The 27,933-nt window shown below is 39.2% G+C and overlaps 1 protein-coding gene across 4 annotated transcripts; it reads left to right on the top strand.

Moving 5' to 3' along the window:
• Positions 1–40: 40 nt before the first annotated feature.
• Positions 41–26,460, top strand: palmdb (palmdelphin b). 4 transcript variants are annotated; one of them, XM_061666671.1, is made up of 8 exons: positions 41–162; positions 2,462–2,531; positions 4,524–4,604; positions 6,030–6,157; positions 7,121–7,235; positions 21,551–23,690; positions 23,768–23,856; positions 24,022–26,460. In XM_061666671.1, the coding sequence occupies exons 2-8, from the start codon at positions 2,487–2,489 to the stop codon at positions 24,103–24,105; spliced, it is 2,682 nt and encodes an 893-aa protein (XP_061522655.1). In that variant the 5' UTR covers positions 41–162; positions 2,462–2,486; the 3' UTR covers positions 24,106–26,460. The 4 variants fall into 4 exon arrangements, with proteins under 4 accessions (XP_061522655.1, XP_061522654.1, XP_061522656.1 ...); XM_061666670.1 differs by having other exon boundaries at positions 6,027–6,157; XM_061666672.1 differs by lacking the exons at positions 41–162; positions 2,462–2,531; positions 4,524–4,604; positions 6,030–6,157 and adding an exon at positions 10,312–10,336 and having other exon boundaries at positions 7,146–7,235.
• The last annotated feature ends 1,473 nt before the right edge of the window (positions 26,461–27,933 follow it).

Below are 27,933 nucleotides of genomic sequence, written 5' to 3'. Positions count from 1 at the left end.
AGAGGGAGAGGTGGGGTTGTCTTCCTGGCTGCCTGAATCTCTCAGCCTACACAATCTCCTCAACACAATCCCAAGCACTGTAATGATGTTGGATATGCTTTAAAGAGTGACTTCTTTAACACACACTCTGTGATCCATCGGCTGAAAGACGCACTACACTAGGTGAGTAAACCTCACAATTATTGCTACTATTGGCTGCATAAATTACAGTTAAGAATGACGTTTAAAGAGAAAATACTGGTGCGCAAATATATACGTATAGAGGTCTTTTGTCTAATATTTTCAGTTTGTGGCCTCTCAACAGGATTCTGACTCCGTTACTACTTGCAATCACCTGCGCGCGCACACACACACACACACACACACACACACACACACACGCTCACGCTCACACACACACACGCACACACGCTTGCCATCGTGTCCCTGACCTAAGGCCACAATATTTTACAAAGAGACAGAAGTTTCTTATTGGATGTATTCATCTTGGTACACAGAGTATGTGCATACACTAGCGTTGTCAGCACCATTCACTTCCCAACATTCAGTCAAACCAACATTTCAGCACACGCATTGTGGCAGCATTAGGAATTTAACAGCATGACCAGGTATTAATACTGTATTTACAGTATGTGTCTTGATTGTATCAACCACTCGTATCGCCACATAAGATGTAGACAATCTTGTTTTTTTTTTTTTTTTTTTTTTTTTTTTTTTTTTTGTCTGCACACCTCCGACACAGGAAATTGTGTTAATAATCTGTGTGCTTGTATTAAATGAATGATTGATCATGTGAAGGAAATGAATCAATTCTAATTAGTTTTAGATACATAATGTGAACCAATGTTTGAATCCTGCTGCTTTAAGTCAGTATGTTTTGACTATACCATCGATGAAATCATTGTTGCATCAATAGTCCAGAGTCTCTTTAAATGAACAATTCAGGTATGTGTAATCGCTCCAAAATGCAATGGAGAAAGTTGAGTCTCAAATATCTTGTTTTCCTGTAAGGACTGCATTCAAGATTAATTTGGGATCCATCGTGACATTACGGGAACCTGCATCCCAAACCTGTAACATAGGAAGCTATAGTACCTAAAGAGAACCACGGAAAAACATGTTGGTCAAGACAGCTAATGTGTGAGCAGTTAATCCATCACAGATCAGATTAAGGAGGGGACAGCAGAGATTACAAATAAGGAGGACCTTGTCTGAATGGCAAGGCAGACAGTGAGGTATTGGGGTCATGTCACATGTATCGGAGTCTGCCTAAGATCAGCGACAGGTCAGCCAGCGATAAAAATACCTAATCTTTACTCAAACTTTCTTCACAGATTACAAAAGGAGGAGCATGTAATTAATCGGGCCACTTAATTGGTTTGCATCCCGCTTACAGAACAAACAATTAGCAATTCCAAATCTTCATACTCTGCATACTTTGCCAAATGTGCTGTTGGTATGATTGATTGGTATTTTATGTTTTTATTCTAACTTGCTACAACCGGCTGACATTCTCTCATAGACAGTATAGACGCACTGTTAGCCTCGGAGCCTCAGTATTTTTAGCATGTTGGATCAAACTACCATGGTGCCAACAGGTGCACAAGCAAGCAGCGCCATGACCTTTACGAGCAACAACAACTACAATTCCCTTTTATTCTTCTCTCCGCCCTCCATCAGCTTTTCTCTATCTGTCTGTCTGTCTGTCTATCTATCTATCTATCTATCTATCTATCTATCTATCAATCTCCTGATACAAAAGTTTCACCTTGGACATAAAGTTCCCCCCAACATTAAAAGTCTGTGAAGCAAAGAGAGCAAAACGCTTTTTGCTGTTCGATCGACATAATGGCTGTTGTACAACCTGCAGATCTCAAAAATATTTCTCAGCAAAAACAAATGATACAATCTGGATCTGTCTGGAATGCTGTGCGATTTCTTGGCACCCATAAAAGTTTCAATAAAAACCTTCAGTCTGTTCGCTAAAATCTTTGAGAGTATTTTATAGTCCATGCATAAAAGAGCCATAGGTCTCCAGTTCTTAAGCAACGTGCGATCTTCTTTCTCTAGTAGTAGAAAGACCATAGCACGGCGACACCAAGGCTGAAGTAGTTCCCATTGTAAAAGATTCCTTGAAAACGTCAAGAAAGTCCTGTCCTAAAATAATTTTAAAAGTTTTCTGCATGTCGTCCGTCCATGCCTGGAGATTTCGCAGAGGTCATCTGTCTCACCTAAAAAGAGATCTCCACTTGGGCCGATGTCTAATCCCAGGGTGGATTCACCTGGGAAAGCCCATGATGAGCTCTGTGTTTCTGTCGACAACAGAGGCACCTTGTTCATTCAGCAAACATAGGTTATTTGCCCAACCTGCTCCGCAATGCCCAACAACACTTTCTCTAATCTGGAGTTCAGTGAAGGACTGACCTGGATAATTTAAACATAATTTGATATTCTCTTCCAGATAAATCATCGTTTTGAAGCCCATCATGGAGGAAAGAAACCTGCTAAAAGAACGTCTGCAGGCTATCACGGTAAAGACACTGAACATATGTATACATATACTGTGTTTCTTTTTGTTTTGTTTTTGTTTTTGCTTTATACTTTTCATCTAATACACTCCAGTGTCACAGATGTATGGTTTATAAAACAGCGAGTATTGGTGGTGCGGCCAGGAAATGAGAACTAAAAATAAGCTACATGTGGGTGTGCCTTCTAAAAGGTAGAATACTCTTTAGGGACATGCAGAACATTTCCCTGGTAGGGAAAGGGACACAGTTTTTTCTGAGAATTTTTTTTCCCCCTGAAGCTACATTCTACAGCAATGAAAGTCAGTCTTACAGTATATTGCAATGTAATTATGCAGTTCTGTGCAAAGTCTTACGCTGCAATTTGATTTGCTGTATTAGCAATGCTGGAATTACCATATGTAATTTGAATAGTACTAACTAGAAAATGTGAAGGTGGCACGGTGACCAACGGGTTAGAGCGTCTGCCTCACAGTTCTGAGGTCCGCGGTTCAATCCCCGGTCCCGCCTGTGTGGAGTTTGCATGTTCTCTCCGTTTCCTCCCACATCCCAAAAACATGCATGGTAGGTTAATTGACGACTCTAAATTGCCCGTAGGTGTGAATGTGAGTGCGAATGGAAAATGGATGGATGGATAGAAAATGTGATTGTCTGTTAGGTTGTGGACTATTTTCTGTTTTTATGAAGGATGTTGAACAGATGGGTGGTGCCATCATTCATTTCTATATCCAATTTTGATACAGCTTATTCTGTTCCGGGAACTGTAGACGTGGGGCCTTTCCCAGTTGACTTTGGGTGAAAGGCAGACTACATCCTGGATAGGCTGGTCACCAGTCAATTACAGAGCACATACAGAAACAGACAACCATTCGTACTCACGTTCAAAGGATAATTTGGTGGGAATTTTTCCAGTGGTTCCATCAGTGAACTACTACACCATCAGTGATTCTCTATAGATGAAAATACTCAAACGGTGATAAAAAATTCCTGAAGACGTACTTTTATTTCGATCCTCGGCAAAATTGCATGGATTCGTTCTTTACCCATTTGCCACAAAGAAGGAAATAGATGTTATTTTTTTTAGCCTTGTAATTATATTTGCCCTTGTATTATAATATTAAAATGAGTGAAAGATTTTTTTTTTTTTAAAAACACACACAAACATAAAAATCCCAATCCTTCGATCGGAACAATGCCAAAATGGAGCAGTTATACAGTAATTGCGCTATTGAGAGTAAAACATCACAGATTCATCTTAATGTCTTTGTGACTGAAGATGGCAAATCTTGTAAGACACATTAAGAATGATAACAAATTACAGAAATTAGTGAATCAAAAAATCTGATAATCTCTGATTATAGTATCAACAAAGTCCAATGAAAATCCGTCCAATTTATTATTTGTCACAAATCAGAAAGAAATATTCACACACAACATAACACAACAAAGACTCATAACTGTGTAGTACATTTTTAAGCACACTTATACTTGAGCTGTGGCTGACAAACCAGGTGCGCATCAAGGAAATACTTTCAATTTTTATGAGAGAAGTGAATCTACCTGTTAACAAAATACTCATGATCGGAGACTTTCAGGATTTTCATGGTTTCGCCATCATTGGTCACAGACAACGGTCTCTTTGATACAGTCAATGTCAGACAGGTCTATAAATACCAGGAGACGAAATTAAAGAGATCTCCTTTCACTTGCGCTAGTGCCACACTGATCCTGGATCTGGGAGCTAATTTCAGGCTACAATATTCCACCAACATCCTATGCATCGCTGACACAAACATGCCTTATTTTAATCGCATTAATAGTTTAGGGGCTGAAATCCCAATGTGGGAACACACTAAAGGTAGATGTGGGTGAGGCCATAATGTCTGTGCTACTTTTTGGTTATTTATGGCAGTCAGTTTTCAGCTGTCACCTCAAGGTTGAAGACATTGACCTGCCAAGAGCACAACAGCTGTAAACATGTTTGAATTTCCTCAACAGGACAAAAGGAGAATCCAGGAATACATTGCCAAGAAAAGAAGACAGATAGAGGAAGAAAAACTCAAACTCCAATACATAAAGGTAATTTTTCATGACAATGAGAAGCCAACACCTCTTGTACTTATTGATGAAATTTTCTTAGCAATACTTGAATATTGAACACAAGATACACTGACTTCCACTTTTGTGGAATGTAGTTGATTTTTTGAAGGAGAATGCTGCTAATTTTGTATTTGAAATTAGCCCTCAAAAACATCCATCCATCCATTTTCTGAGCCGCTTCTCCTCACTCAGGTCGCGGGCGTGCTGGAGCCGATCCCAGCTGTCATCGGGCAGGAGGCGGGGTACACCCTGAACTGGTTGCCAGCCAATCGCAGGGCGCATAGAAACAAACAACCATCCGCACTCACATTCACACCTACGGGCAATTTAGAGTCTCCAATTAATGCATGTTTTTGGGATGTGGGAGGAAACCGGAGAGCCCGGAGAAAATCCACGCAGGCACGGGGAGAACATGCAAACTCCACACAGGCGGGGCCGGGGATTGAACCCGGGTCCTCAGAGCTGTGAGGCTGACGCTCTAACCAGTCGGCCACCGTGGCGCCCCTCAAAAACATAACTGTTAAAATGTACAATAGACCCACTGTATATTTGCTCTTTACTACCAATACCAGTGTCATTATTAGCTTTTAGCTGCTATTGACCTTCCATCGGGTCTAAGTGGTTGGTTTACTGCAGTTAAAACCCTTAACTGTCTATGATCATGATAATTTTACTGTTAAAGGGCACTGATTATTAAACTGTTCAATGTTTATACGTCAATTTCTGTGTGCTCCTTTCACCTGACCATTCATTTTAGTAACAGTTGGGATCGACACTTCGATTTTTCCGGAATGGTTCTTCAGCATATCAACCAATCTAAAACAAATCTATGCTTCCAAATGTGTGGCTACAGTTAAAGCGAGGCCTGTTTTCCCTATTATTGAGAAGTAAAACGTTAGTGTCTGACCACAGAAATTTTGGATTAAAATTTCCCGCAGATACATTACGAGAAAGCTTTGACTGAAGGCTGTTTTAGCTCTAAATGTGTGAATACAACTCTTTGCGGTGGACATCAGCCGAGTCCTGCCGCGAAAAGTGAAAATTCACAAGTAATTGACACTAATAGTAATTACTAATAGTACTGTCTACTCAACAAAGCTCTGGCCTGGATCAATGAAGGTCCTCCCCTTAGTTCAACATCGGTGCTTAGCACGTAGATGCCACAAGATGGCATCACAGCAATATTTTTATATCAGACATGGCTTTGGCCTGAGCACAAAGACAGTCAATAAGCAAGTTTTTCAGCCAATAAGGGAGGATAGGTTCCCCAAAAAATATTGAAAAGAGGCAATTTCATAAAACCGAACCACAAATATTGGGGGATTCGCTGTATGTCCATATTTTCTTCAATTTTTACTTCGGTGTACTGATGTTTCAATGTACGTTTCACGTAATTGCCAGAAGAAGACCCTGAGGGAGCAATGGCTGATGGATGGTTTGAGTCAGCAATCGGAGGAGGAGCAGGAGGCAATGAGGCTTCAGGCTCAAGATGAACAGCAACAGAGCGATCAACTGCAGTGCAACATCGACAGGTAACATCACCGCTCCCTAGACTCGTGCCTGACGACATAAGAGTGTGGTGTGATAGGTCGGTTCTGCGAACAGTTTGCAGAATACAAGCGAGCAGACTAAGGATATGGATGACTGGTAGCATATCCTGTGGTCTGATGAGACCAAGAGAACCTTATTTGGTTCGGATTGTGCCAAGCGTATGCAGCATCAACCAGGTGAAGAATACAAAGACAAATGGGTTGCCTGCAATCAAGCTTGGTTGTGGGAGTGTCATGAGCGCTGCCGGAACTGAGTACTTAGAGTTGCGGGAACCATGGGCAATAGAAGAAAAAAAACATCTGGCTGACCTCAAAGGAAGGCCAGAAACATCAGCACCCTGGACATTTCACTGTTCTACCCTGTCCTATCTGGAAAGAAATGCCCAACAAATGCAGAACAAAAGGCTTAATAAGCAACTTCTTCACCCAGACTGTCAAAGCCTTTGCCCCACTCCCACCCACCCCCTTGAGATGTGGCCCAGATCAAATGGCTTGCTGTTGTTATCTGGAAAATACTGTACATGGCTTCTTCTTTGTATAATAGAGCTTGAATAAACATTTGTGGATGACCCATGTTACGAAAATAAAACCGTGCTTGCTTTTGATGCAGTGCATCTAATATTTCCACCCTTGCGAAGAAGGGTTTCTCCAGCGTTTTCAACAAACAATACTTTCAGCTCATCTGAAAGCACTATTATGTAAAAAATGGACTTATATAGTTTAAAGATAATTTTGAAGATAACCCATCTTGTCCTTGTCCTGTCACTTTCAACTATTATACGAAACCTGAGCAAGAGTAATTGGGAAATCTTTGTATAGCTATAAAGCTCATAACAAATAAAAACAGGGAGTTTGGTCAGAGACAATAAAAGACCAAAAAAAAAAAAAAAAAAAAAGTATTTTCTTGTGTGTTGCTCCTAAAACCATTGATGTTTTATTCATTAGGATAGAAAAAGAGATCAAGGCCTTAGAAACAGAGGAGCTCAACATCTCTGCGAATGAGGAATTTGTTCTGAAGCGATTAAAAGAAGTTGAGAGGACACCTGAGGACATTATCAAGGTAAGGCTGAAAAAGCAAAATAATACATCCATGTTATTGATTGCTTGCTTGTTTGCTTTTGCTTTCTTGGTGCTTTTACTGCAGTGGAATTTTAACAGAAAGTTATGATTAGCATTTTTTACCCCGGGCAATATCATGATGTGAATTCTAACAAACCATTAGCATTAAATCATTAATCACTTTGGTCGTTGATCATTTATTGTTCCTGTCATGTTTCTTTATACACTATAGGAGCTCTGTGACAGAAAACATTGTATTTCAAGGTTGTAAATGATATACGCTGGATTATGATAAAACCGTTAAAAACAAAATAACCACAGATTTAGCTGCTTGACCGACAATTGTATGAGAAGAGCATGTTAGGGATCGTATACAAGGATTTGTATCTAATAATGAATCCTCTTTTGAAAATGAGTCTTAAAATGGAAGTTGACATGATTGCGTTATCCTTCCTATCTAAAAACCTAAACAATGTCGTATAAATGACCCCTTCATCCACATACAGTGAACCGCTCCGAATAACGGAGGATATGTTACCCCAAAAAATCCACAAATTTGCAAATGCTAAACCGCACATGTGCGTTGGTTCACAGGTGACATATTGGTGACGGTGGGTATCCAAAAGTCCGTTTTCTCTGGGAAGACAAAGAGATGATCCAAACGCTTATAGTATTTCTTCACAGTGCTGTCGCCAACTACTGTATGTGCCTGGCATGCGCATTCCAATGTTTTGTGGTTTTTGCAAGTCTGTGTGATTGAGGATTGGTTGGACAGCATGGTTGTCTGTCCATGAAAGATGACCAAAAAATGACAAAAATATTTATCTTTTTACTTATTTGCTGTTGTAAATGTGCCCCTACTCTCCAAATCCTGTTCACAGTTGGAAATAATCATTTTTTAAAACTCCCAGGGTTTTTCGTATATCTGCATATTGGATGGAAATTGATCATTTTATTCAGAAACCGATTGAACAATGGATGATAACGTGTAAATGACAGCTTGTAATTATCTATAAAAGTGCATAGACAGTTTTTTATCACAAATATGAGCAACCATTTCTGACGGTGCCAGCTGTCACTTAACTAGCTACTGATACAGAGATGTGTGCTCTGTTTAGTGCGTGGACTTTTTGGACTTTGTGCATTATTTTGCTCAGTTTGTTTATGATATTCAAACTGCCCTACCAGTTTTGATGATTAACTGGCAGGGAAAACCCGTTCTGATAGTAACTGTATAACAGAGTAGGGCACTGGCCCACTTGTTCCATGCATGCCAGGGGAGGGAAAGTGTCGTAAACCTGATCACAGATTAGAGGACTCACACTGTGTGTCCTAGCACGGCACAAATTACTGAGGATGAGCTCACCCTTAAAGTGCATGTCCTATCATCTTTGATTGCATGTTTTTATCCACGAGCTGTGGTGTATTGTTGAGACCAGATGATGACTGCTTTACTGAATAATAGCTTTCGGTGGAGGCAGTGTGACGGTATGGGATAGCATCTCCACAACTGGAAAAATGAGGCTTGTCATAACAGAAGTCTATCTCAGTGAAGCGCGATACCTACACATATGTATACAGGAAAAAAATGTTGGTACCCTTAAGTTAAAGAAAGACAAAATGACAATTGTCAGTGCAATGACCTGAAACTGAGAAAAGTAACAATGAAGAAAAATCAGGGATTGCTTTGATTTGTTTGATTTCACTTTTGCAGATTCTGGGAACCGCAAGTGAATGTGAACTTTTATAGTTTGATAAGGCATCACAAACTCTTAAAGGTATGACAGAGCTTGTCCATTTTTTTCTTTATTGGTAAGTTTTCATTTCAATTCTAAATTTTACAGGGTACCCGTGTGGTGAAGATGGGACTGTAGAAATATATCCTCTTTTTAGTACGCAGCATTTTGGATCACAGGAGACTCTTTAGAGACTTGCTTGAGCAGCCTGAGAGTTAAAATAATCCACAAAAGTTTTTCTGTATCAGCTAGCGGCAAGAAGTCAGAATGATTTATGTTGCACAAGTGGAAAGAAATGCTGTCCTTTACATTTTCTGTATGTTGGAGTTCACTGAGACATATCTTGCCTCTCAGGTTCAAGGTGCCAAGGAATATAATTGCAGTTTTATCTGAATTCAGAAGCAAGAATCCAATTCTTGATATTTTTTTTGTAATTCTTTTTTTTTTTATGGCATGCCTAAAGCTTGGATAAAGGATTGGTTTCATTTTTTTTATTTGATAAATAGTCATCTGCATAACAGTGGAACTCAACAGAGTGTGATCCAGGCATGGACCCCTGCGGGACAGCATGACTGATATGACAAATATTGACAAACTCTAAGCAATACGACGAGTAGGATCAGAGGAGATCGGCAAGGATGAAAGTGTGGTTACGAGTGCATGTAGATGGCTCCATCTACTGCCTAAGAGAACCCAACTAAATGCTTGTCAAAGTCACTCACAATAATTATTTTATCTCCACTAATTACAAATTCAAACTTGCGCTTGATCCACTCGTGATTTGACAGGTTTTATTGGAATGCATTGAATTGAGTCCATTCGTGCATCCGGCGGACAGTCTCTAGAGCGTAAACTGTTTTAGTTACAGTTACTATGTTGTGCCCCCAAGTTTGAGCGTCAGGGTCAGTGTGTGCTGACAAACTTAGCCATGATTCTGGAGAGTGTTTTGTACATTCCAGTCATCGGTGTGGATTTTTCTTTCTATAATGAGTACCAACAATTTTGTCCATGTATATAGATTTCTCACTCTACTCATACTGCATGTGATTTTTTTCTGTTATATATATTACTTACTAAAACGGTGTATTTAGTTAGTAGCAGGTTCATCATATACTTACATGGTGGGTGTGTAGTGAACAATGACTAACGTATGCATGATTTATTTTCTGAAGGTTGTATGTTTAGATTTAACGTGAGTGCAACAACCGACGTTCACTTTTACACAGCCGCAGTGTTGTTTTGCACAAAAATCCTTTTTAATGGACTCTTAGTACTCCTGTGATGTTGACTGCTTATTTTCCTCATCATTTTTATATTCAAGTATTTTGTCTTCAAATGTAGGGGTTAAATGCAGATTTCCACACAGGTAAATATATTACTTTTGTTGATTTTTTTTTGTGGTGTGATTGGTTTGTTAGTACCTAACATAGTAAGTGTGGGTTTTAACAAAAGATATAACGTGTCATATTGTATCATACAAACATTACAGTATACAAGCTCAATATATCCATCAGCTACTCACTAATATGTAAACAATTGTTCTTGAATAATTAATAATTTTGTAAAATGACTAACAGCATAATTCGGATTTATTGCACATAGTGTTTAACAATGACTGATCATTCATTTGATCATTACGGTATTTGCTGGGGATTTTGTACATGCACGTGTGTAAACTGTGTACTATTGGGGTAATCCCGAAGATTATTTTCTCAGTAAATGTGCTAACCTTGTGGTGAAAGGAAACACCAACTAGAATGCTCAGTGGAGTTTCCATGAAGTGATAAAAATTGGTAAAATCATGAAGTTTCTTGAGGTGATATAAATTCAACACAAAGACTTGCTTACAATGAATAGTGGAAATTTTCTGGCATGCCTTGTCTAACTACCACAACACCAATGGTAATTTCCACTAGCCCACCTATGGTGTTTTACAATATATGCTAACATTAAGCCTGAGGACTTTTGTCAAACGAGATTTTCCCTTTTGGTTCAAGTCAAGCGATTGTGATGGCAATTTAAGAATCTTCCTGTCATGGTTGGTGTTTTGGTTTAGATTATATTTTGTTTTGTTTCACGTTTTCCTGTGTCCCATGTTGTTCATGTCTTGTGTGACCGTTTGGTTCTCGTCTGCCCTCTACCCTGTGTCAACCTATCAGCTCCCTCCAGCCACTCGTGTCTTGTCCAGGTATTCCTCGTTGTCTCGTGAGTGCTTGTATTTAGTTGCCAGGTTTCTTTCAATCCCGCTTGGTTCATTATGTCGAGTTTTCGGGTTGGATGCAACTAGGTGGACCCTGGACCCGAGTGCACGAAAGCGATAGGCAGGAGTGCAGAGAGCTCAAAAAAGTCATTTTAATTTAACGTGCAAAAAAAGGCAAACAAGGATCATGGAGGCAAAAATTTAAATTAACAAAGTCCACAATATAAATGATGACAGGACTAGGGAAACAAGACGTGACGACAGATGACTTACAACATCAACAATGAACCGACCAGAACTGAAAGAAACCAGGGAATTAAATATGGTATAGGATAATTCCAGAGAGATGCAATGGCAAAGAAGATTCACCTTCTTAGTAGACAGCAATATATTTTCGGAAAGGCTTTCCTGATACTTGACTGAATCCATTTTGCCCATCACATGTTGAAATCTTTAAAGCAATTCCAGCGAATCACAAAAGCACATTTTACAGCACATGCTTCAGTCTTCCTCCTACAGACACAAGTTTTTAGTTGTTTTTCCATCACGCCGCAGGACAGACTCTCAGGTTTTTTTGGCTTAATGACACGTTTTTAGCGTACAAAAGCTGACCTTTCTTGTTCTTGCAGGTCAGTAGTGCTCTGTGTTTGAGTTTGGGCATAAAGAACTTTCTGGAATTAGGTTGGGGTTACAACGCTGGCAGGTGTTGGTCTCTGGCTTTGCATCAAGTTTGCAGCAGATCATAACAACAGCAGGGTGTTCTACTAAGTACTAGCGATGTTTTTCATGAATGGTTTGAATAAGAATTTTGACATAGCACTGTTCATTGAAAGAGACATTCTGTGTTCAATTTGGAAAACTGGCTTATAATAGTCTTTGTGTTAACGGATTTAAATTGCTCTTGTTTTGTTAACTGCAGTTTAAAACGTGTAAATTATGCACATAAATGTATATATTTATTGCATCATCCTAATAACTAAAACAACAACAAACGGCAACAAAAAAACAACACCTCTATCCTTCATGATTTTCCGATTGCGATATGAATTTGAATTCTTTCAAGTACGGTCATGCAGTCAAATACATTTACTTAATGGCTTCTTTCAAGTCATTTAATCCTTTTGAGATGTTAATTTAATTTTTTGTTTCTCAGATACGACCAACCATTCTTCATTACGGCCCCAACAAATTCCATTACTTTCTCCGGGGACATCGCCAAAAAAGTCAAGTCTGAGTCAAAAGAGTGGTAAAGAACCAAAAACAGTCACAGACGTCATACATGTACAAGAGTAATACATCCTGACTTAATGACCTAGCAGATAGTATTCATATTTTGGATCCATTTTATGCTGTAACTTGAAATGTTAGCCATCCATCCATTTTCTAGATCGCTTAAGTTTATTTAGGTTCATACAGTAAGTAGCCTAGCCCAGCTGGAACCTAGACTAGAACCCGGACTAGTCACCAATCCATCACAGGGTACTGATAGACAACCATTCACCCTCACATTCACACCTATGGGCAATTTAGGGTCTTCAGTTAACCTTGAAAGCATATGTTGGGGAACTTGGAGGAAACTGGAGTCCCCCTCCCCATCCCCAACCCCCAAAAAATAAAATAACTATGCAAGCACTGGGAGAACATGCCAACCCGTCAAAGATATGTTCCAATGGAGATTTGACCCTGGATTTTGAGAAATCAGAATATATGAAACATCTTTTCCTCAGTGTTCCTTTGATTCAAACATAGATCTCTTTTTTTTTTTTTTTTTTTTTTAATATGAGCACTAAAATTTAAATCTATATTTACTGAATATAGAGTGGTGCCTTGAGATACGAGTTTAATTCATTCGGTGTCGACGCTCAGAACACTTGTATCTCAAATCAAGTTTCTCCATTGAAAGGGAAATGCCATTCATCTGTTCCGACCTCTCAAAAAATGGCTTTTTAATGTGATAAATAGCGCACTATAATATCGTGCTTTCTAAAAACATACAGTAATAACATAATTAAATAGAATTTAAAGAAATAAAGCAGGTTTTGCCCAATTGTTTGCTTCAATTCAATGGGCATTGTGCTGCTCCTCCTGGTGTGTGCGCCTCGGCCACTGGGGGGCAGTATAATACAGACATATGGATATACATGGAAACTTCTCAGCTCCTCAGTGAGCCTGCAGTAATATTAGTCGTTGCTCACAGAGGATAAAGAATACCGTATATACCTGTGAGTTTTGTTCTTATTATCTCTTCATGTGTTGCTGCGCTATTTATATTCAAATACCCGTTGCTGAAAGGGTTATAATGCTGTTACTATCCATGCTTTTTTTTTTGAAGAAGAAGAATTGTTCTCTATCTTCCAAATTGCTGCTTCAAGTGAGTTGAATTCACTGCTCACGTACAGCGCTCATATCTGAAATTGTTGGCCGCCAGTCAAAGCAAAAAATGGACCGAACAACGCCTCGTATTTTGAAAAAAATAATTCGTCGGGTGACTTGTATCTCAAGGCACCACTGCATTGCAAGTTAAAAAAAACAAAAACAAAAAGAAGGCTAAGACCCTTATTTTATTTTATTTATTTTTTTGCTTTCCAGCAACATTTGCAATGGAGATCAGTGTGGAGCATGATAAAAGAACAGGAAAAAGTCAAGTGGTCTCTACAGCAACCATTACCCCAGAGAACATCCAGAAGAGGGGCTTAAAGGTGTACGATGACGGACGCAAATCCATATACGCTTTGGACCCCGATGGAGGCACACTTTACTCCGGTGTAGATGGTGAAATGTCACCCAAACAGGTAGAAGAACTTCTACGACAAGCCACGGATGAGAATGTACCTCATGATCTGCTGTACCATCAACCTGTCTACTCAGCTGCTTACTTTGGAACAAGCAGACCAAAGACATCAAATAAAGCACAGAACCAAATGCTTGCAACATGCCAAAGCCCTTCACAGCCTGCTATAGAATCCACCCAGCTTACTCAAGAACAAACAGAACCAAATACCCATGCCCAGTCCCTAAATGGAGAGGAAATGAGAGAGTCCAATGAGCACATTCAAGGCACATCCAAACCTCTTATCCCACAGATTTGTTCACTTCAGTTTAGTGCCCAAAGTGTACAAGGTCTTGACAATAATTATAGCAAGACACCTCTTGTCACAATCAAAGTCAGGCCTGAAGAGAAGTCGACACCATTACGGCTTGTTCGCAGAGGCATAGATGGCGTGGGGTCTTCAGAGGCTGGCCAGAAATACCAAGTTGATTCTTTGATCGAGAGCTCAGACAAAACAAAAACACATATCAAAGCAGAGAATTTTGCCTCGACAAACGTTTTCAACAAGCAACCCGGACAGCTGGAATTGACAGCTGTCACCATGATTTTTATGGGCTATGAGAATGCCTTGGATGAGGAAGATGTAGACTTCCAAGCAGAACTGGTGACCGTAGGGTGCAGTGATGATGGTGATGATGATGATGATGATGATGATGAAGTCAATTATATTGTAAATCAAAACAATGAGGAGTTCCTCTCATTCCACCCGGAAGGATACAAGAGCAAAGTGTACCAACCTGAACTGGCAAAAGGTTTCGTCGCAGGGTGCAAATATATTAGCGAAGATGCCGTCGCAACCTGGAAGCATTTAAGACTCCACAGGCCAACATTCATCCACAAGTCAGGAAACAAAGAGCCACTTTAAAGTTACATGCAATTTGTGCGTTTACTAACAATCACCATTGAAATTCTATTAGTATTACTGTGTACAGTGTACCCCTTCCTGCACATTTTAAACAAATTTAAAGTTGTTAAAAGACACTTTTTCCTCGCTGGCCCTGACCACTGAGTAAACCACATTTTCATATCAATATGCCAAACAAGTTAGTCCAACTGTGGAGTGCGTAGATAAAAGTGTAGAGCGTATCAATGTGTACAAATGGTAACGTGTTTATAATACTGAATGAATAGTCCAATATTGACTATATATTGCATTTCTGCAGGCCTCATCTGCATAAACAGAAGCTTTATCAAACAAATGAACGCAGCCAAGCCGTTGGGGGATCACGTTCATGAATTTCCCATTTCAAACTGTTGTCTTCAGTCATCATTATTCGGTATGGTGAGATATCAGACAGCACATTCTGATACTTTGATATTATTTATTTATTTTTTACAGTTGCTGTTGTTTGTATACTCTATGTACAGTGTTATGTTTTAACATTTTTAAACACTACATATAGGAGCATGAGTCTCCTATTTATGCTTCTGTCAGCTTTTAATGACAAAGTGATCATCAATCAGACTCAGTTCAGCCAATTTAAAACCTTTATTGACAACAATCGGCCCAAATAATTCTTCTCATTATTCAAGGCTGCTGGCACTCGGTTTAAGTAAAATAAATAGCGAGATTCACTTAAAAACCAAAAAATTATCCTTAACGATATCGTAGCCCACTGTAACATTAAGCACATTAAACAGATTAACACTTTACTTAAATATAGGAGTATAAAAAAATTATGTAATGAGTCAATAAAAATGTATTGCACATAACAGTCATGTAAAAAAATGCCTGGTACAAAAACTTACACACAACAGAACTGCATTGATTCTTGCGTGCACCACTAAAGAGATCCAGCGTACCACCTGTGATACTAGTGCCACACTTTGTGAATCACTGGTAAAGAAATTGCGAAGGAGTGGGGTGCGACATTTTTATTCAGTGACAGAGTGGACTGTTTCATTCACCACAAAGGGTAGCAAACCTCCAAAATTGAAAATAAATCCCTTAATATGTACCTTTATCCTGATCTCCCCCAATGTGTGAGGGAATGTTCAGTTTTTGCATTTTGCAATAGACCGCTAATAACATCCATGAAATAGGTACGACGAATTTGATCAATGTGTAAATATCAGATCAAACGTCCATTTAAACAGTAACGATAATGGACTGGAGAACACACAGCAAAGCTTTTCTGTTTCTCATGCCAAACCTTTGTCCTTGGTTGTTTACCTTTCCTTTTTGTATTTTTGCTGCATAATGAAAAACATGGAGGAGGGTGCGGAGATCGAGGCGACATCTCAATTCTAATACTAGTGTCGAGGATACAGTTATATAAGAGGAATTTCTTACAATACAAAAACAAATCCTGAAAAAGCTGTGACTTTGGGGTCATGTCTGTGGTCAAAAGCATTCGCAGTGCATCCAAATCTTTCGACTTTAAAGTGCTCCCGGTTTGAGAGTGCGATAACCTCTCCTCCAAAAAGACAATAAAACAAAAAGAAATATAACGATAGTGCAATTTCTTTGTCCATGTTGTGCCATTTGTCACGACAGTCTGAAGACATAAAAAATAAAAACAAAAAAAAAGTACTTCAGAAGTGTCAAATCATCATCAACATTGTCACAACAGCAAAATTTGCATATGATTAGTTTGCATGTTGGTTAACTCCATCGGGCAGTGGCAGTGCATTTCCACTTTGTTGACATATATTTGGCTTTTGCCACATGTAGTTAAATACATAACTTTATTGTCAGTGTAAATTCTGAAGGATTGCTGAGCCCAACCTGTCATATCCTTTAGGTCTGATCATTTTGTCAGTCAATTAATTTGCTTGTAATTGTACCTTGGATGTTTGTATCAATTTGTATCAATTCATTATTAGATAAATAAAAGATATACTTGCCTATCCTATCCTCCTGGTTTGTTTTTTGGGGGGGAGGTGGTCCTTCTTGACTGCATCTCCCGGGGTTTTACAAATGTGCCCATATAAATTTGTAACAGAGGAGCAAATATCTCTGTGTCCAAGCTATGTTGATGATTCAATCTACATTTCCCAATCTCGGGTAATGGTTGCCTCAGTACCAACTGTTTTCGGAACATCTTGTAGGAATAAAGTTCCAAATTGTTGTATATTTACACATGTGACATCTTTTAAAATTGCAATAATACCCTGGATTGTTATTGATTAAATGATTAGATTTTGTAGCTGTGATGTCATCCATTTTTTTAAGAGGTGAAAACGAGACAGTTGGTTCCTCTGAGGAGTTTGCTCCGCGCGTGTGTGTGAGAGCACAAAATGGAATCTTCTTTTCCCTGTGTTGATCAATGGAAGCCCGAGTATTGGTCGCCTTTTTTACACCCCTTTCACCAACCGTCCAATCAGTGACTGCAGAAGCCAGGCAGAACTGTTAGATTGAGGCTGCTCTTAGAAACAGAGCCTTCTTGTGCATGAGCCTGCCACTCTGTCTCAGGTAGGTCCATTAACACGCACGCAATTTAAAAAAAAAAAACAAAAAAAAAGTTTTGGAGGATTTTATGTTGTGTAAGAGTAGCCAGCGTGTAGCGGGGGGAGCCAGATTTGTAGCCGGTCAAAGGAAAAGCCTCCCAGCATCGAGGCTTGCAGATAGACTTGACCGTGTTCTGTCGCAAGCTGCATGTGTGAGGGGAATCTTGGAGTGTTTTCTGCAATGACTGCATATAGAGTGAGGTGAAAAATGCAGTAAATTAAATATATAACATTGCTACTTTTCAGATCAGAATCTCATGTGCTGTTTTTCATTTTGGTGACTACAATATGTTTTGTTATGTTACTCAACCACTACTGCATTGGCAGAACTATATCCTATTTTACGTGGGAAAACAATTGTTTTCAGATATTTCAATTACATTGTGGATACATTTTAGGACAAAAGGAGGTACATTTCCTCAGGTCTTTTTTAAATGAAATTCATCACGTTCCGATATCAGTAGTGCCTCCTGTTAGAGAATGTATCATTGCACAGATAAGGAAATATGCTACACTGTATTACGATTTCTACTTTGGTATATATTAAAATACTGTTAATTCTACCAATGGAAGGGGGAGTCGTATTTTGTAATAAAATGTTTGGTGGAATTGAAAAATGAGACAACAAAAAAATTGACAATGTGTCATTATTTTTCTAGGATATAAACTGCTCCTTGGTCTATTCCTTCCTGCGTTATAGCAGCAGCTTCAACTGAGACAATGCGAACTATGGACTTCTAATTTAGTTTTCTCAGCAGTGGTGATACTCCGTCCTATCTTCTTTGACGCTGTGCAGCTTACTTACTTCAAACACATTATGGGAGCACAATTTCTGACAAGCTGTGGTAGAATACTCAAAGTGGCTTTTGAGAGATCTTGCTCGCTGGGGTTTTGTCTTTACAACGGTTCCTCCTCAATTTGGAGGAGCAGAAAGCAGGACATTGAATCCATGTCTACACAATCCCCGGTGATGTACGGTCATTTCAATCTATTCTTTAATTCTTTAATCAGTCAACTCTGGGGAGGGTTTACGGAAAGTTTTCGGTACATTTCCAGAGGAGGTTAAGCTGTGACATTTTCGAAATTTAGAACGTTTCCATTGGAATTAATTGGGAATTGAGGGTTATTTAATGAGAACATACCACAGTCGAGCATGAATATAAACATGCAAGGGCATAACAGTACCTAATGGCTTTTTCTTTTGCTGCAATCACTGCCTAAGTAAAACACATTTGCATTTAATCTTTAAGATCTGCTTGTTTTTATACTTGTATAGGTAACATTGTTTGTGCATTACATTTTAATTGAATCATTCGTTACAGTTTTTTAATTGTATACATTTAAGCCCACTGTTAATCTTCATATTGTTTTGCGTTGGTGTTGGAGAGTGACATACTTCTTTAGGTGGTACTTGGTGGGAAAGGTTTGAGAACCACTGGGCTGGACACAATTTAACATTGGTTGATGTGGTTATGTTTCACTTGAGATGAGTGATAAATTCAAAGCTACTTAGGCCGACTTAGTTCATGTGAATACGGTGCGTCCTCAGTTTGCCTCAGTACCAAAATAAAAGACGCTGTAAAGTGAAACTAAATGTCTTCTGAATTTGACATACCGCAGAGAAGGGTGTTGTTAACAACCCAGCCAAATTTTAATGATTTAAAAAAAATAATCGACAAGTATATAAAATGAGGTCTCGTAATAATAACGAAGTAATTTGCAATTGCGCTGCATAACCGCTGACGCAAACGAAGGCACTCAAATTCTTATTTATCAAGGATACCAAATACATTTTCCTATGGGGACCCACTCGAACACTGGGTTGTGACTCGACAGGAAGTCTAGAATTGCGTGTCAGTTGCAAAGTCCCTTGTCTGCCAGATGGGAGACCAGTCTCCGGGGGCGGTCGACGTTAAATGGTATGTTCCTTCAATAGCCTCGTCTGGGATGCCAGGTCTGTGATTCGCACAATGCAACTGTCGCCGATGATTTTGTTTGTTGCCATCTGCAGCTACATCCAACACTTGTAAGGAGTGTTTTATTTGCCTGTCTTGACGCTCTCAAGGAAAACAGAATAGCACAGCTCGTCTTCATCATTTAAAAGTGCAGAATTTTGATCGCAGCCTGACCACAGCATTACTCCTCAGTCCACTGATGAGTTGGTGAGTGGGTGGTGGTGGAGGAGGTGGCAGATGAGAAGTGCAGTGAGTGTCACTGCTAACGGTTACCATGGCTACTCAGTCTGTTACACGCATGTGTCCTTGTAGGTTGTTTTGTTGTGTTATGTGTCACTGGAAGACATTTCAAACTTTCTTCATCTGTGAGAGGGAATGGCCAGTTTGATGAAAACGGCAGGGGAAAAATAACTCATTACTAAGACAATTTTTTTTCATGCCACAATACAAATCAATTTCAGACAGCAAAATCGGTTGCTCTGCACTTTATGATTGAGTCGAGTTGAGTAATGTCTGCTTCAATCATACATAACCATTAAGAATTTTGTAAATCAGTTGTGCTATCTGTTTAACATTTACTCTGACTGTCACTACTTACTGTATGTGGTTCTCCTGTTTTTCCCTCTATTTTTTTGTCTGCATGTTTATATATGGGTCATGTCAAGGCTGTTAAAAACTCAGACAAATGTGACATGTTACATGGCTTAGAGCATACAAAATTATTTTCTAATCATGTAATTCTGGTGGGCTATCACTGTCCTTTCGGAAGTTAAAAAAAAAAAAAAGAAATAACCAAATAAATGCACTTTTATATTTTTTATTATTTGAAGCTAAAACCTTCTCATCCAGACTTTATGTTACAATAAAACATGTCGAGTTCACGCCTTTATGTGTGCAAGTGTGAGTGTGAGAGCTTGAATGGTTGTTTGTCTATATTTGCCCTGTGATTAACTGGCACCATAAAAAAAGAAAACTCATGAACTGTCCTAAATTTAGAAGCACAGATTGGGGAGCTGGTTCATTTAAACTGTCTCAATTGAAACAAACTGCCTCAAACTTCCTGTGTGCTGTCATGCAGGGACAATCTGTTAATATACTGTAAGGAACAAGCATAACTTTGAAAACCTTGTACGAAGCATGCAACAAGCGTGGATGGCCACTTCATCTATTCGTCCGTTTTCTAGCACTAATCCTGTTCAGGGTTGAAGCAGAGCTGGAGCTTTGGGCGAAAGGTGAAAATTACAAGGCACAAATAGACAACCATTCACGCTTACATTCACACCAATTAAGAATCTTCGATAAACCGAGCATTCGTGTTTTTGTAGTGTGAGGCGAAAGATAACCGTTTGTTGAACCCCAGAGGGAAAATTCAAGCGCTGGTGGATTGTGTTTGGCTAGAACGTCACTTGACCATTTTGTAAGTTTAAAACAGTGTAACTGCAATTAAAATGGGAAGTTGCAATGTGGCAAAATACACCTTAAAAATGCATCTTTGAAATCCTAAAGAACGACAGTAACGAATAATGAGTGTTTTAGAATACATCCACTGTGACCCTCTGACAATGTGTGGGAGGCAGACACAGTCCGACTGTTACATAAGAAAGACGTGTAATGCATCAAATTGTGCTGCCTTAAAGCTTGTGATCCATTTGGTCTTTCGGCAGATCACCCACTTCAATGAAATGAAAACACTGCAGCAGCATCCCTCTTTCCTCATCGCACACCCCCACACATGCACCCATACACACACGCGCAAACAAACACCTCCATCCCCACCACAGATACATCAGAAATCTTTCTCTGCTTGGCACAAAGCTTCCATATGGAAAGACTCATGTAAAAAAAAAAAAAAAAAATTCCCAAGGTTGTACAGAAAGTTTTCCCCTTACACAGTGTTTGCATTCCAAATGCCATATTCGAGAGTTTCTGATAAGGACAATGTGTTCTAACACATGCTGGACATTATGTTAAAGTGAAATTTCATGCAGTATTGAAATAGACCTACTGTAATTTGTATTTTTTTATGAATTCTGCTCCAGAGTGTGGCCCAAAGGACAAAGACGGGATTGCATAAAATGTGCATAACAGTGTCTAACTCACTTCATTTAATACCAAAACAGAATTTTTCTTTCTTAATTTATTCAGAGAGCTACTTCAGAGACTGAAGGATCAGATGGCCAAGAACTGAACAAAGATCGCAGCAGTTCGGAGAATTACGACTTTGACGTTGTCACTATGGAAACCACTGAGCGATCAGAACTGGAGATGAGCAGCAGTGGGGAGGTCACTGTGGCCGATTTAACCGAGATGGAAATCAATTTCAATATTGATAGCGAGCAAATTAGTATTCATGCAGATCAATCAGATTTCAACGACGGGTCGAGTTCTAGCAACCTCTCAACTGACCTGGTAACCAGAGCAGCCAGTGTGTCGCCCGCCTGCCCTGAGACCGGCGTTTGCAATGACATACCGATCCATGAGGAAAAGGAAGCTGTACCGTTTGAGGAAGGACGTGACGAGCTTAAAAGAAATGAATCCATCACTTCTTCTGTGTCCGACACACTCTCAAGTGCTGAAAGTGTTTATGAAAACGAGGCTCATTGTAAGACACAGGGAACAATGGAACAAGAGCAGGATTTAGAACAGCATCGTGCACTACAGAAAGACTTGGACCCAATGAGGCTCGTTGAAACACAAGAAACATCAGCGGTAGAGCCAGACACATACCCGGCGCAATCTATGGATCTACAATTATACCTGGATGAAGAAGAGGAACCCAATTTTTGCAATGATGACTATCACAATTTGGAGTTAGATGAAGAGGGGGACCCTGAAGTCCCTGGAAATGTTTGTGAGCCACCCATTCCCGAGGAATTGATGCTAGAGCAGAACATTAGAGAAGATGCTTTGTCAGATATATCAAGCGAATCCTGCCGTTATTTTGACCCTGAGGAAGTCGAAGAATGCCTAAGAGTTGAAGTTGCAGCTGCTTCCTCTGATAGTGAGACAGATGAAAAATGGAGAACAATATTTTCCTCTTCTATAAACAAAGAAGATGACGACTCCTATTTGGACAGCCTTCAGTTAAGCGCACAGGAGCTCTTTGTGCAGAAAGTTGAAGTGATCGACTCAGAAGAACCTGATAACGATCACTATGACGAAGTCCAACTTAACGTTCCAGAAATAGAAGAACTGCTGGAAGAGTCAGATACCATATCTTGTTCTATACCACCACAAGATGGTAAATGTATCTCGTTGAGCCTTCAAGGTCTGTCCAAAATCTCTGAAGATGAAAATGAAAATGGGAAAGATGACAGTAATAATTACAGCACTCAAGAACAATACTCCCAGAACAAGATGTCAGATCCAAACAGGAAGCTACCCAAAGACTTCTGCGTGATACAAGAGACAGCGAGTGAGAACGTTAGCACAGAGCATGTTGACTTCCAGTTGGCTCGTAAACAGTGGCGGGCAATGGAAGAACAAACCAAAAACAAGGTTCTCATACCTGCAACTAGGCTGCCCAATTTCCATTGCAGCCACAGTTGCATGTACACACCGGTCCGAAACATCGAAAGAACAAACAGGAAATCCCAGGACCTGGAAAACCTGACTCTGGTTGGGGATTACACAAACACTCAATTCAGCCCATGCTCAGAAGATTCTGGCTTGGACGATTCCAGCTACAGATCTCCTAATGATGACTTTGAAACACCAGTTGAAAGGGAGATTCGCATATCAATGGAAAGAGAAGAGAAATTCAGAAAGGAGAGGGGTCTGTCCTGTATGGGCAAGTCTGCAGACACTCAGTTTAGCACCCCATCACAAGGAATCCCGAGATCCATAAGCACTCCGCTGACGCCGTCATTCATCATCACCTCATCTCCCACAAAGGAACCATCAAAAAATGAAATGTCCCCAACAAATGTTATCATTCTTGACCCAAGTAGTGATTTCAATTCCAATCCCAGGCATGGCGAATGGTGCTCTGAGGACAGCAGCTCTAATCTTATCATTTTAGAGACATCCAATCTGATTATTCGCAGTGCCTCAGAGTTCTCGCTCAACAAAGCCTGTGAGCCCCAGGAGAAAATGTTCATGAGCAACCCCTTTTTCAAGCTCCGTTCAAGAAGCACAATGTCGCTGGTGGATGAGGAGATACAAATGGTGAAGCAAAGGGAGGAAGAGCTGAGAAAAGAGAGGGCAAATCTTTATGGCATAGGCAGGTTCAGTGATAAAAGGATGCTGTCAAACAACTTGGGTACTTTGTCATTGGATAATCCAGGTATGCCTATATTTCTATAAATGATCAAGAATGGTAATGCTGCTTTACATTCACTGATGAGCTTCTTTTTTTTTTAGCTTGTTTGCCATTGAAGTGCAAGTCCTCGCCATCATCACCAATGAAAACCCCCAAGATGGATCGTTCGACTTTATCCTGCGACCACAGAGTAAGATCGAAAAAATGTATTCGTTTATTTTATTAGTATTTTTGTCATTACATTATCATGATTGCACAACCCAACTCGGCTACTTGGTGGTTTTGTAGAACAAATTACCTTAATAAGTACTAAATGAAAATAGATTTAGGAAAAAACAGGATTTGTCTTTCTCAGTTTCCAGACGTCTACACCGCAGGAAGACGCAAGAGTGCCATGGCTCTGCGCTGGGAGGCAGGCGAGTTCACTAAAAATGCCTAACAAGGAAATGATAAGACATACCTTATTAATTCTATGTGTAAAACAAAATAAGATGCCGTGTTGCCAATATTCATCTGATTTTGTGATATCAAATCAATGTTTCAGTATTGCTTTGGGCTGGGGAAAAAAATGCAATAGTTAAAAATTTTTGTGGCTGTATTCTGCTGGAAATAAGTCTTCAGAGTGCTTTAGCAATCATACAATGGACAAAGTATGGTTTGAGTAAGGGTGTGCAATAGATTTAAAAGTCAAATCGAGGGAAAATCGAAAGCTAAATTAGTTCAAGTAATGCAAGTAACTGACGCCCTCCTTAAATAGGTTCATAATTGCCTATGCTTGCCGTAGGATGTGTGCAAAGCACTATTTTTGTCGAAATGAAGCTCCTTAATTCACTTCAACATAGTTCCTTGGCACCAAGATGCCACAAGAAGGCACCAAAGTAATACTTTTATTGCCCCAGGTGTTCTAATACTTTTGTCCATATACTTTATAAAAGTAGAGCAACATAGCGAGTATCAAAGGAAGGAATGAAGGTGACATTACTCATAACCTTTGGCATTTGTATATTGTTGAACGATTATATTTGCTTTCCACTGCAATTATACAACAGCTTCAATCTGAAGATGAAAAGACGATTTAGTGTAGAAGGAAAAAAAATATTCCAGAGCCTTGGGTATAAAAGTGAATTTCAAAGTTCAGCCAAAGATAGAACATAAAGGGGAAACCCTCTTGCTAATGTTGGTCCCCTGAGATTGACTAGCAACCAGTCCAGAGAGTATTTGTTCTCTTGCCCCAAATCAGCTTGAATAGGCTTCAACTTACCCGCGACCTAGAACAGGATACTCAGTCGAAAATGACTGAAGACTAGCAGGCAAAAAAAAAAAAAAAAAAAAGGAGTTCTGATCATTCTTTCTTGAGGAACTAATTTGTGTTACAAGAAAATGATTGATGAAGGGTAGCATAATGTTTTGCAACAGAATACATGACAGCTCCGGAATGAAATTTGGGGAAAGCTTGGCTCTGAATTTGGACCCTTACTGCGCAACGTAATCCTTTTCCTATGAGTAATTGTCCAAACAGCCAATAACTATTGCGGCATTTATGTCATGCTTTTGTACTATGACCAAACGAACCATTCACAAAAGAGTTTTTGCTGAAATGTGTGTGAATGTAAGACAAATGTATTGTTGAATTCAGTCTTTGCTAAACCACTGTTGAGACCTTAAATGTGAAACATATTTATTGACATATTTTGCAGTTACTATCATATATGCTAATCGGGAAAATGCCACATTCTGCGTGTATCTATTATTATGCCAGTTCGCGACGTATGACCACCCATCCAGTGAGCTGGGTGGCATAAAAAAAAAAAAAAGATTGTTACAAAGGATTTGCTTATATGTGCCATGATGTTGTTTGTTATTTTTTTTTAATGCCAATTAATTAATATATAAAATGATGTATATATTATATTTATATAAATTATTCAATGATAGAAGAGCTAAACTAAAAAGCACTTAAAGGAGACATATTATGCATTTATTTTGCATGATTTAAAACATTACCCCAGTGTTTTAATAACATCTGTGACATTCTTTTGTCAAAATACCCCAAGGACCTTTTTTTTTTTTTTGTTTTTTGTTTTTTGTCCAGCTCCTGACTTACACTTGTCAATTAATGTGGTGATCTGTGTATGTGGTGCATGAAATGGGCTCGTCACCAAACATAAATAGCCCTACCTCATCAATAACTACACTGAGCGATCAGGTTTGTGCCAGAAACAAACCGTAATTTGGTCTTCCGGCACACACTGACTCATTGCAGCTCTGCTTATGTTTTTGTGGGCCGAGAAACTATGTAAAATTAGCCCCGCTGTCAGGTCACAATCTGGTGAAATCAAGAACGATTCACTGTCAAGCATATTTCCCGAAACAAATGATTTACTTTCTTGGTGAATTTCACACTTGATGCGCAGGCATTCAGAGACGTAACAGTTTGCATCCAAGCAGTTAAAAAGTTATATTTTCATAATATGTCCCCTTTAACTTTTTATTCAGCTACAGTGAAGCTGAGGTATACAGTATATACAATCAAATCATTTTTGCTCATGTTGTAAGAAAGCATTTTCCAACAGCCTAAACAAAAACAGCAAGCTTGGTGTTTCTTGGCCTTAGAGTCAACTTCCAGTGTTGTTTTACATATCATGTTGATTCATTGTTGAAGCACTGCATCTATCTTACTGATGTTTTGACATTCTCTTAATGTTTCCTGCTAAGGTTTTTACTGGGTAATGCTTGGAAATTCTCAATATTGCCCATGCAAGTGAGCCATTTGTGCAACAATAAAATATTGTAAAATCAGGTGGTTTTATTTGATCCAGAACATGCTCAGATGGGTTCAATGTCAAAAGAATGAATTGTATTTTTAGGGAGACAGCATATTGATAACATATTTTCTTCACGAGCGGTGGGGTCTCTAGCCTTTCCTTGAGATTTATTCTCTTAGATGTTTATTTGGCAGATCCTGAAGTTTGCGCTAACGTTTTTTTTTTTTTGTCTCTCCAGTAGATAAGATCAAACAAGTAATACCATCTTGGCAAATAAACAAGATTGACAACATGCATCCCTTTAAAGGCTGCGATTACATATTTAATGGTATTTATTTCATAATTGTAGTTTTTAATTCACCTATTTTCACATTTTTCTTTAAAAAAAAGGGGGCAAAAATCGGTTTGTAATAGTCGTAGCTGCCGTTCAGTGTCCGAGTGCTGTGAGCCACAACGTTGGCGATGTCTATTATCGCCGATCGCACAGATTTCAAACTGGTGGGCCGGGGGCCAGATCCAGCCCGCCAAATCATTTTATGTGGCCCGCGAAAGCAAATCAAAATTTCTCATTGTGTTCTGGTGTAATACCATTGAGATATTTGCAAGCAATTTTTTGTTACCAATGTAATAGTTGAAAAACATGTTTTTATAGACTTCTGATTTCAAAACTGGTTAATCATCAATGTGTTGTGTATACTGTATGTAATAACCGTATATGAGGTAATCTTTCATTTATATGGGTTTACAGTCGTAGCGGCCCTCCGAGGAAAGTCATGACTACGATGTGGCCCGTGACAAAAATGAGTTTGACACCCCTGTCCTATCAGATCCCACAGTGTTGAATTAAGTGACCAAATGCTATTTGCTATAAGCACAGTAATTACACTTAATTAAAAAGAAATTTGTTTTACATTCTCTTTTAGTATATTTTATAGTTTTCTATAAAAACACTGCTGTTTTTCTCTTTAAAAAAAAATTAAAAAGCAAAATAGTTGCCTTTTGGGGGGGGGGGGGGGGTGGCCTAGAATGGATTAATGATATTTCATTCATTTCGACGGGGGAAATTGATTTGATAAACGAGTAAACGGAGTAACCATCTTGGTTACGGAACGTATTAAACTCGTAAATCAAGGTACCACTGTTGTCGTATAACAACTGCTTATTTATACAGTACTGTATAGGAAAGCAATGACACTTATGATCCCACTCATACCCATGTATATGTATTCTCGTCCCATCCCACTCACATGATGAACTGCAAAACCAATTGTAATCCCGTTGAAATCCCACGGGAATGGCATGAACCCCCCCGGCAGTTGTAATAAATTCTCAGCTAGATGCTTTCGATTTACTCCGATTAGCTCCAGAAAATATTCTCTTCTCCAGTGGCAGAGAAGGTTCAACGGGAATTCTAAAGCCAGAGCACATATACAAATGCAGAAACACTTCTGCAAATCGTCACCTCACAAACACAAAGCTCCAAAACTCACCATCATGATGCA

The sequence above is a fragment of the Phycodurus eques genome, chromosome 21 (genome assembly GCF_024500275.1).
Source record: "Phycodurus eques isolate BA_2022a chromosome 21, UOR_Pequ_1.1, whole genome shotgun sequence".
Lineage (NCBI taxonomy): Eukaryota > Metazoa > Chordata > Actinopteri > Syngnathiformes > Syngnathidae > Phycodurus > Phycodurus eques.
This window is presented reverse-complemented; position numbering and strand designations above follow the sequence as displayed.